Source organism: Leopardus geoffroyi, chromosome A1 (genome assembly GCF_018350155.1).
Source record: "Leopardus geoffroyi isolate Oge1 chromosome A1, O.geoffroyi_Oge1_pat1.0, whole genome shotgun sequence".
NCBI lineage: Eukaryota > Metazoa > Chordata > Mammalia > Carnivora > Felidae > Leopardus > Leopardus geoffroyi.
In genome coordinates this window covers 29,031,030-29,042,724 of record NC_059326.1, presented here as the reverse complement: position 1 = coordinate 29,042,724, position 11,695 = coordinate 29,031,030, and the positions used below count along the sequence as shown (strand labels likewise).

Below are 11,695 nucleotides of genomic sequence, written 5' to 3'. Positions count from 1 at the left end.
CTGACTTGAGCCCAAACCAAGAGTCAGGGGCTTAATCCACTGAGCCACCCAGGCATCCCAATATACAAATGTTTTTAGAAACTTAGACAATAGCTTCTTCCAAAAGTCTGAATTACAGACGCTTCAGAAAACTTCCCAGTGTAAGTATGCTCAATACTCTCCTTGTATGGGAGGAACATTCTGGGTTTGAGAGGCTCACGCTGATGTCATTCCAGTCCTTACCAGGAAGGCACTCAGGAATTTCTCAGCTCCCTCCTCAGGACCGTTCCCAGGGCTTGTGGAGCAGCCTTGTGGGGTGTGGACCAGGCCTGCTCCTGCAGGGGAGGGAGGTGGCTTCCAATAACGGTTGTGGCCTCTCAGGGGTTTAATTCTTTTTTGAAAAGCCTACAGCACAGGGTAAAAGTCCTCTTGGCAAATAGGAAAAAAAAAATCTGATTTGTTTACTTCACCAGAAACAAGGCCCGGGTGCTGTGAGGCAAGTGCCCAGTGGTGAAAGGCCTTGCTGGGGAATTGCCTCCCTGACATGTGCATGGCTCCTGACTCCCGTAACCCAGATGCCAGGAGGGTGGAGCTTCCACAAGACGGAGGGCGAAATGCAAGCGGAAGTCTGGGTGTCTCTAAAGAAGCGGGGCTTCAGAGGACCAAGCCAGCATCCATCCACACCTGACAAAGCCTTCACTGAGTGCTCTCTCAAGGGGACGGAGAGACCACATATGCAGCCTCAAGCGAGAATGTCACCCCCAATGTGTGCATGTCACATGCCTGCACGCCATGTCCCGGGCCCAGACCCCTCCTTGGGTGATGCTCCAAGCTGCAAGTGCCCCCACCCCCTCCCACTTCCTCACCAGTCACAGGCCCTGTCTGGAACCTTCATCTCAGCTGGGGCCTGGATGAAAGCATGTGAATGAAGGAATTCAAACCAAGATGAGCATGATGGATAGCCTCTCAGGGCTATTTGTACTTTAAAAGAGAAGCCCCTCTCTCTGGAAAACGCCACTCTAAAGACAGACTTCAGATGTCAGGGGGCGAGGAGCCAGGCCAGCTGCACGGAGCTGTATTCCAGCCAAGTGACTGACTGCCTGCTCTCAGGCGGTCTTGTGGAACCGCCACAAACTCCCACCTCTGCAGACAGCGCGCCCATTCTGGTCTCCACTGAAAGAGATTCTTTCGCCCGGGCACTACGTATCGAATAGCAGATCTTTGTACTTGAGGCTGCAAGGTATGGACATGCACATTCTATCTGCTTTGAAAATAGTTGTTCAAAAACATAGAAGCCCCAGAGGACACTTTTCAGATAAAAATCCCTTTGTCAACTGCAAAATAAACAGGTATATTTTCCAGACCGTGTGTCAGTTAACTAAGGAAGCCCTGACCCTCCCAGGTATCCCTTGTCATCTGCCCTCTATTTTATGCGGAGAATACTTGCCATCTGAGCATCCTGGTTGCCGTGGAAACCCTCAGTGTCCTCACCAGCCCTGGCTTCTGTGGGAGCCGCCCCCAGGAGCCAAGGCGAAGGCTGGTCAGCAGGCTGCTTCCCCACTGTTGCCATTTGATTTCCACTGGGCCCGCGTGTGCTCCTTTCTGGGCCAGTGTTTTCAGGGGCGATACGGGCCAGAAAATATTTTGTAAAAGGAAATGGACTAACTAGCTTTGCTAAGACTCACTCTATTCCTGGAGCCCTGATGATAGAAGACTTCTTAATTAGTGTTGGAATGAAGAAGTAAATAGTATCATTACATTGCATCAGTATTTGTTAATATAAACACATTGCATGTAAAAGGCTGCCTTTAATGTCCTGAGTACACATACTTAATTTTCATTTAAATTTGTAAGGCTTCATGTATGGTATCATGGGACCAATTACACAAAGTACTCTTGACAGGCTCATTCTTTTCTTGCCCCACTGTGGCGTGCACAGACAGACCCTTTGGGATGTTCAGACAGACATTTTTCACAGGTCAAACTCTCGCTGCCATTACTAATGCTTCAGGGCTGCGGGGAACTTTAATAAATCCTGATATTCTGAAACTCCTCTGGGATCACACCCACCATCTCTGGGGTCCGAGTTTATTGACAAAGACTGATTTTTTTTTTCAGGGTAAAAGCTGGCTGCTCCAAAGCACTTTCACAAAGCCTGTAAGAAGAGGGGAGCCTCAAGGTGACTCTGGCGCCTGCCAGGAGGAGGACCTTGGGTGGTGGCTGAGGTTCCTTAGAGAGGACGTGTCCCTTGATGAGATTTCTTAGAGACGAACATGACGTTCCCACCACGATCCGGATCCAAACCCCTTTAAAAGAGTGTTCTACTTTGCTCCCCATGGCCAAATACCACAAGCACTAGTCAATTTAAAAATTACGTAACCCTGGCATTCCAGAGCTGACGTGCCTGGCTGCAGGAACAGACGCAGCGTTCAAAGGTGAAAGCCCCAGACGGTGCTCAGTGTCAAAAAAGAGTGTCAAATCATTTTCAGCTTGAGAGGTTTGCTCGGCAAGCATTTTTTCCCCTCTGGAGGAGATTTTTGTTTACAGGATTTAACAATTAAAAAAACTCACACACACAATTGTGCATTGTTCAGCTCGGGGCACAAAGGTCAGCTCTCAGCACCCAGTAGTTTTCCAATTCCTGATCCTTTTTGATCCACTGGGCAGATCAACAGATATGGAGTTTTATTTTAAGGTACCTTTTTATTTAAGGTAGAGACAAAGGGTAGAAATCTTGTGAATTACTATCCAACAGAAATATCCATCCAGATGATGGGGGAAAGCTTGCTTGTCCAATTCTAATGATGTCTTTGTAGCTTTTAGAATGCATATTCAGTTGTAACACTATATTTTTGGGTGCTAAAATCCTCTGTATAATTGGAGCTGTTTGTGGGGTTCAGGCGACAAAAATACACAAAAATGATGTTGTTCTCGTAAGACACGTGAGGGACAGAGTCAACTGCTGTATGAGATATAGAAAGAGGGACTATAGTGTTAGAGATAATTTTGTTCAACTTTTAAAATTTAAATTTGAAGTTAATTTTAAATAGGTGAAGCAATTCAGACCCAGAAGTGACAAGCCCAAGTTCATACAGGTAGCTAAACAGCATCTAGAACTTCCTTTCTACTAATTCTACTTACTTAGAGTTTGTAAATTCTCCCACCACAAGATGGAACACTGGAATTCCTTTCTATTACCTGCAGGACTCTTGCCACAGCCAGTCTTAGAAAGAAAGGTAAAGGAAAGGCAATGGTAAGAACTTTATGATATGACCCTAACCAGAAAGTGGGAGCAAATTAGATGCTTCATTGAATAAGCCAGATATGTTACTGGTTGGAATAACTTTTTAAAAGTGGACATTTTATTGCTTAAGATGAAAAAGTTATATACAATTTACTAAATACAAGTGGACATTTGGCTGTTCTTTGATGCAGTTCCAGAAAAAAGTTTTCCAGGCAGGAGATGTTGGCTGACAACTTGTGGAATCTGAGGTGCCTGGGTGGCTCAGTCGGTTAAGCATCTGACTCTTGGTTTCGGCTCAGGTCATGATCTCACAGTTTGTGAGTTCGAGCCCCATGTCAGGCTCTGTGCTGATAGCAAGAAGCCTGCTTGGGATTCTCTGCCTCCCTCTATCTCTGCCCCTCCCCCCTTATGATCTCTCTCTCTCAAAAATAAACATTAAAAAAAAAAAAAGAAAAAGAACTGTGGAATCCCTCTCATAACTGCCATTGTTGGGCCACAATGGAGACACAACCAACAGGCTGCCACCCTCTTGCTCCTCTAGTCCTACACTTCTCTGTTTTGTTTGAGGAGGAATTTAATTCTGGCTGATCTGACAGGCACAGGAAGGAGCCGGGCAGAGAAAGGGTTGAAGGCTCTGGAGCTGCCCTTTTAAGAACACTGACAGTGGTGTCCACGGAAAACTACTTCTAAATGGCTTTCAAGGCCCTCGAGTTTGTTTAGAGAAAATCCCGCTGGCATTGATGGATTTCTCCTCCTCTGACAGTTCACAGGAAAGGGCGTAGTGTAAAGAATTAGATGATTCATTCCACACATGTGACAGGCTCAAGTAGTCTGCTCTGATCCACTTCTTGCGGCTGTGTTCGAGGTGCCCCGTGTGTGATGAGGTCATCTCGCTGGGGCACACAAAAGATTCCAGGGGGAATACACCATATACTGCGGCCATTCATGGCGTTCATTCCTCCTGGCTGCTCAGGGGTAACAATGAACCTTCTCAGCATTACAGGGCTCACTACGGAGACAAGCTGGTTTAGATGCCTTTCAGTGGAGCTCCCTCCCTGGGGCAAACAATGCATTTATTATAACGTCTTGGCCCCAAGAAGGGCCTGGGAACAGCACGAAGTGGCCTACAATTAAGTACATTTCATAATAAAGGCACAAACTTCTTAGGTATTCTAAGAAGTGAAAATAAACCCTTCTCATCTCCTCTCTTGGCCACCCCTCCTCCCCCCACCCCATCATCTCTCCCTTTTACAAAAAAGCAAAGTCAGGGGTTACACGTTTGTTTGTTTGTTTTAAATAACAATTGCAAGGATGTCTGGCCAGTGAGGAGAGGTGAATTAAACTACAGGAGAACATTCTTCCCATGTGAAGGAAAACTGGCCTCTGCTCACTCAGGTAGTCAGGGCACAGGCAGGATTTGTTACATGGCCATTGTGTTAATGATTCTCGGATTCTGGTCCAAAGCCTTTAGGGGCTGTGACTGTCCTCAGAGGGGCACTCCTAGGGGTTAAGCTGCCACTTGAACGGGCACTTCCTCAGTTTGCTGCTGAGCCCAGGAAGGGCTGGTTAGAGATGTCCCTCCAGCAGTGTCTTGTGTCCTTGCTCCCCACATCCTCCTCTGAGTGCCCGGATGTGTGCAGGTAGCTTCTGAGTCCCAGGGAGAGGAAGCCAGCTCTGTGAACTGTGGTCAGGTTGCAAGAAGAGAAAGGAGTCAAGGCAACGAGAGCTCGAGTACATCACGAGGGAGGCCAGCACAGCCCAGCTCCGCCCCTGCCTTCCCGTGACTGAGGCCCGTTTTCTTGAACTTCCCTACACTTCAGTTTCCTTATTTATCAAGGAGGATGTTAAAAGTATGAATAGTCAGTAGTCTGGTATTGGGAAGTGACTTACTTTCCTCATCTGTAACATGAGATAAAAAAAAGAAAAAAAAATGCTTCTATTTTATATGCATCTTTGTGAGGATTGAATGGAATGATACATGAAATCGTTTAGCATACATACCTGGTATGTGGTAATAATCAGTAAGTGCTACTGGCTGCTGTTGTTGTTATTATTACTGTTATTAATGCAATTACATTTTTAAAGGTACTCGTTGGATTGAAACTGCAGGGCTGGATGATTCAGTACACAGAGCAAGTATCTGGCCGGAAAAATAAGAGAAGCTATGCAAACTCATTGGGCAGGATTGCACTGGAAATCTAATTACTTTTATTTCTCTGACAACTGATAGGGAATCGAGGGTGGTGGAACAAATGGGTGATACCTTTTCTTCTCTACAATTGATTAAAAAGAAATGGATCTGTGTAATTCCATTACATATGGGTAAACAGGGTAACCTCATTAACAAGACTAGTTTTTCCAACTCATGACAAGAAAGCACGCACACACTGGTGCCCCCTGCAATTCTGACTTTGCATCTCTAGCTTCTTAGGTGCTTGCACAGACCCTGACTTTGGCTGTGGCATTTGATTTTAAACAAAGGGACAATGAGCCTGTTGGTAAATAAAGGTCAGCCCAAGAGTAGGTGGGAATGAGGTGCACTTTGAAAGAAAAGAGGAGTCTTGACAAAAAAAAGCATATATATATATATATGTATATATATATATACACACACACACACACACACACACACACACACACACACACAGCTAAAGAGATCTCCAGTTACCATTCAATTCAAACATACCACCTTGTTTTTACTTTGCTTTAAGTAAAAACATAAGTGTTTGTTGTTTTGAACATTACATTTTGGACACCAAAATACGTGAGACTTGTGAGAAGTACTGGAAGAACAAGAGGAAACAGGAAGTTCAAGGCAAGACATCCTTTATCCTTCCACGCTGGCAGCATGGAAAATGGGAGGTTTGCTCTTTATTATTTAAAGAATCTTTAAAAAGTCAAGTGGGAAAGAGAGCAATGCAGGGATCTTTTGATTACTTTTGGCTTTCGCCAAGAGAATGGAATTATTGAAAAAAACCTAACTCTTTATAAAATATGTCTGTCAGCTTTCCAGTGAGTTACATACTATAAAATCATTGTCTTCTGGGCAACCAAGAGTGGAGAAGAAAATACACATAATTACTGGATAGGAGCAGGCTGGGTGGGTTTGCACAGACTTGTAACTCAACGTCGGAATACGGCAACTAAAGCTTAGTTTGATGGGGTCGCTTCTGTTACCTCAGGTGACCAGATGTTAAGGCAAAAGCAAGGAATTCTCTTTCCTTCAGGTTTCTAGATATAAACCAAGCACCACAGTTCTCAAACCACTTTCCTTTAACCCTGACCTTTTATAAAATGCAGGTCAACTCACTTCCCTGTGAACCCATCAACAGTTGTCGGTTTCCATGCACAAACCTCCCTCTGGCTGCTTTCCTGAATTCGGACTGCTGAGCAAGCGCAGGAGGACCCAGGAATGCCAGAATTATCCAGTCATTGCACAGGCTCCCTTTATAGATGTCTTCTCTTCTTCAGAGTACTCTTTATCCCTATCTTATTTCAAATCCCGGGGTCACCAGGGTGACGAAGGGCACGTCTTAAACAGTGGACAACATGGTGGAGGTGAAGATCTGTTGTAAAATCTGAGGGATGTCCTTGGTATCCATGGCAACGAAAGACCGGCCAGCTGGTAAAGTTCTCTGAAGCCTGCCAGGATGGAAGGGGAGAGAAAATTACCATTGCAAATCGAGGCTCCCCTTCCACCTCCTGCCCCCGCAAACCACAGTGTCCCCATGGTTTCTTAGGAAAAGAAGTTTTTACTTTCTAATACCTTGCCCCTGCCGGCAATTGAACTGGCTGTCACTGGGCAGTGAAAGGCTTGGAAAAGCAACAAAACAGAGCGAGGCACACTGAAAGCAGTGAACCCAGAGAAAGGTCTTTTCGGTGAGAAAATCAGTTAATTTGAAAAGAAGAAATTTCTTTTATTCCTGTCACTTTCTAGTATTCCCTTGGTAGAACAGAACGCTAGGGACGCATTTGAGATTGCCTCACCTAGGTCCAGCAAATCCATACGCTGTACTTCTAAGGGTTTTTCCTGCCTTAGAAAACAGGCCCCGAAAAATGCTGCCTGGCCAAACCCCGGGTGGTTCTTTCTTTCTTTCCCTGCTCTCTCGTTCTTTTTTGCCTCACATTATACAGCATGAAGTACACTCTGACTTATGCAATTGCAGCTTTGATGACACCAAGGTTATACAGGCTAATGATAATTTTTTTAAATGGCAATTTATCATCTGGAACAAAGGGCCATTTTTTGAAAGCAATGAAAGGACAAGACACAGTTCTATCCAAAAGAACGCCTTCTTTCACTGTGCCAACAAAGTTTGGTTTTGGAATGACATTTAATAAAAGTCAACCATCCTGTGTAGTATCATACATTTGGCATGCCTGGTAGACCAGCTAATTCTGCAACGTATCTTTTGCCAGTGGATGTTGGACCATTTCCCTAGGAAACCACAAGGGTATTATTGTACTTTCTTAAGTATTCAAACAGGATCTGTTCACTAGAAAGACAAAATAGCTATTTCAGCTCAACCAGTATTTGTTGAACTTGCCGTCTGCTAAATACTGGGCTGGTCCTGAAGGAAATCTGGGTAGAAAAGGCACGGTTTGCATTCGAGGACATGGAAGTTCTAGAAGAGGCTAACACATAAAACTGGGAAGAATGCAAAGTCAGTTGTAATAAAGTGACTGTAATTACATGATATTCAGGCTGTTCTTAACCTCACTTGGTGATCCTGCAGCAAGGCGAAGGGAATAGGAAAAGATGCCAGCTCTTTGGACACTAAAGCATTTCGTAGTCTATACAGGACTCTATACTTCAGAGTATGACAGGTAAGAGACAGGAATAATAAAAAGGTATGCATTCTAGGCAGGAAATTTATTTTTGGGGGTGGGGAAAATATACTTCCATTTGTGTTTTCTGCCTCATACAAATATTTCAAGCAAAGAAAAATCAGAAGTTCTTTCTGTTTATAATTCAAAAGAATAAACATTAGTATATTTGAGAAATGAAAGTGTTTCCAGATCTCTCCTTTTAGCTCATCCACAATGGTATTTGTTATCTGACCACACCTTCTCTACTAAATATTTAGCATGTTCAGTGTAGAATTTTACCACATATACTCTCTTACATTGTCTCCAAGTGCTTTACCTGCTTGTCCCCCCAGTAAAAAGGGATATACACACATACAAAGGGAGATATTTAAGAAGGGATATTTATCTACAATCTATGTATCTATATCCATGTATGTCTGTCCATGTATATTTATGTATATGTCTCGCTATATGTATGTGTATGTGTATGTGTATGTGTGTGTATTTTATATATTATTTATATACAGGTTTTATAGACACACACATACATATACGCAATCTCTTATGCTGGGAAAATAGATGTTTGCTAACTTTGAATATGATTTGAACATGAACTGATTAGAACTGAGCTTGAGACCTTGATGTTAAATGAAAATATATAAAATACTGTCTAATTTATTTGTGGACAAATCAATTTGTTAATTATCCTATTGTTGGTCTAAACACACAATGGAAAACCGTTAATTTCAAATGATTACTGCTCATCCAAACATAAGCCGGAGCATTATATCCTTCCAACTGGACTATCAGCTCCATGACAGCAGCAACCCTACCGGCCATTCCTCCTTTTTCTCTTCCACCGCCCCTCCTGATGCCAATCCCGTGAAATGGCATGCGCCAGGTAGGTCCCTATACCTGTCCTTTGCTGTATCCCGAGGAGACCCTTACCTGGTTGCTTGATCACCTAAAGATCCAATGAAAATGGCAAAAGCATTTACTTGAGGGTTGCTTGTCAGGATTTGGGCAAACTTGGCAGGATGTATTCCATATCGTGACAGGTTTGCGTCACTTAAGACGATGACAAAGTACTCGTCAGCTTCTTCTTTGACAATTTCCTTGATGGCATGTTCTGTCCCCTCTAACGTGTGGTCCCCACTCATGCAGAATTGAGCATGGGCATGCATTGTCTGGAGGTAAGAGATGTCACACAAAAGCCACAGGTGAGAAACTTTTTAAGCCAACATAATGGTTTTTCTATTGACCATGAGAATGCACAAATACCAATTATTCCATGTGAATAAGAAATCTCTGAGCAAGTTCTATTTCATTTGCATCTCAGAGTGACAACAGTACATGTGATATTTGTATGCGGTTAAGACTTTTGTTAGAAACATGAAATGTTCCCAAACTCTCCCAGTTGGCACTTACTCCTCAAACTCAAGCTGCCATTTAAAGAGAGAAAATGTAAGAAAACATAAAACTTGGTATCACACACGCACGCTGTGGTAGGCAGAATTCCAAGGTGGCCCCCAAGATTCCTGCCCCTGGTAAACACAGCCTGCATAGTCCTTTCCCCTTAAATGTGGGCAAGACCTGTGAATGGATGTGACACAAGAGAAAAATGAGAAATGGGTTGAATTTCTAATAAACAAAGTTGTAACACTAAACACTGGACTTACAACAATAGCAATGGAGGACGTTTACTCTAACCTCATAAGGTGTGTGTGTTTCTACTGTAGATCTGAGTATGTGAAACTGAAGTTATCATTAGAAAATACTACGAAGTACATAAAACTGGGAGAGTACGCTGAAAGGGGTCATTCTTTTCCTCTTACTGAAATACTTAGGGACTGAGAAGAACTGTATAGGATTTAGGAGGGGGACTCAGGCTGTGGAATCCTGACATAATATTGAGTACACTAAAAATATGTAGGGAACAGAGTTTAAAATTTGTAGTGTGGAGAAGAGGATTTTAGGCACCAGGAGCGTTTTCTCAGTTTAAGGCTTGAATGCTTGTAAAACAGAAAGTCTTTTTCTTTCCTGTATCTGTTGCTGCTTCAGTGAATCTTTCCAGTCATCAGAAGATACTTTACCTAATCTGGTGGAAGTTTTCACAATATAGAGGTGATTTAATGTATTTACCTTCAGAATTTCTAGTCTTTGCTTATTGTCCTTGGGGATTTTGTTAATTGGAACCAGACCAATGTTGTAGCCGTCTCCAGAGTGTCCAGCGATGTCATACTATAGATAAGAGAATCAGAGTTAGAAGCCTCTGCCCACTAGAGAATTGTCATCAGACCTTTTGGCCTCCAAAACTTTGGTCTGCCACCATACACAATTGCTCAACAGATGGCCATGGAGAAGTCCAGAGAGATGGATGTGTGCTTATCAACAAAGGCAGACAAATTCCAGGCTCCTTCATTTCTGGCTCATCCTCATGTGATTTCTGCCCTAGCAGGAGGGAGAAAGTATGATGGGGGCTTCATGGGCTACCAAGACTTCCATTCTTAACCATCAGGGGAGAGTTCAAAAAAAATCACACACATACACACACACTGTGGTAGGCAGAGTACCAAGGTGGCCCCCAAGATTCCTGCCCGTTGGCATACATGGCCTGCATAATCTTCTCCCCTTAAGTGTGAGCAGGACGTGTGAATAGGGTAGGATGTTTATTTGTGATTATGTTATGTGGCAAAGGGGATGTTGCAGATGTAAGGCCGCTAATCAGGTGACTCTGAGTTAATCAAAAGGGGGATTACCTGGGTGGGCCCAATTTAATCACATGAGCCCTAAAAAGCAGAGTTTTTCTGGATGGTAGTAGAAGGGGAAGACAGAGAGACTTGAAGTCTGGGGGGATGTGACATGTGGGAATTATCTGTGGCTGAGATAGAGGTGACTATGGGGTGAGGCCTTGAGAGTGGCATCTAGGAGGGACCCTGGCTGACAGCCAACATCAAAACAGGCACCTCAGTCCTATGACCACAAGGGACTGAATTCTGCCCAAATCCAAATGGGCTTGGAAGCAGAGCCTCTAGGTAAGAGTCCAGTCTGGCTCAGATCGCAATTTCAGTCTTATGAGACCCTAACCAGAGAACACAGCTGAGCCTTCCTAGACCCCTAAACTATAGAACTAAGACCTAGTAAATGGGTATTGTTTTGAGAGGCTATGTATGCAGTAATTGGTTACATAGCAGTAGAAAACTAATAAATAAACTTTTTTTCTTGAACACACAAAGTGAAGTGTATTCACCATCGAAATTACAGTAAAGCACAAAAAAGAAAGTAAAAATTAGTCATTATCCCATATTCAAAGCTAACATCTCTCAAAGTTTTGTAGAAGTTCTGAGGCTTTTATTTCCTCTCACTACGTGTGAAAAAGGTTGCACATTCACACACACACAAATCTACATCAACATAACTTCTAACTGCAATGGATAACATTGTTTTATAATCTGCTTTTCTACTTTATTTATTTTTTTAATTTTATTTTTAATTTTTTAAAATTTACATCCAAATTAGTTAGCATATAGCGCAACAATGATTTCAGGAGTAGATTCCTTAGTGCCCCTTACCCATTTAGCCCATCCCCTCTCCCACAACCTTTCCAGTAACTCTCAGTTTGTTCTCCATATTTATGAGTCTCTTCTGTTTTGTCCCCCTCCC

The 11,695-nt window shown here is 43.2% G+C and overlaps 1 protein-coding gene across 1 annotated transcript in view; it reads right to left on the bottom strand.

The window, feature by feature from the left end:
• Positions 1-4,500: 4,500 nt before the first annotated feature.
• VWA8 (von Willebrand factor A domain containing 8) overlaps positions 4,501-11,695 on the bottom strand; it is a 366,738-nt gene continuing 359,543 nt past the window's right edge. The window contains exons 43-45 of the mRNA XM_045477746.1: positions 10,175-10,273; positions 8,981-9,219; positions 4,501-6,865 (exon numbers count right to left, since the gene is read on the bottom strand). Of these exons, the coding sequence (XP_045333702.1) occupies positions 6,757-6,865; positions 8,981-9,219; positions 10,175-10,273 (447 nt within the window). The 3' untranslated portion in view covers positions 4,501-6,756. The remainder of the gene's footprint in view (positions 6,866-8,980; positions 9,220-10,174; positions 10,274-11,695) is intronic.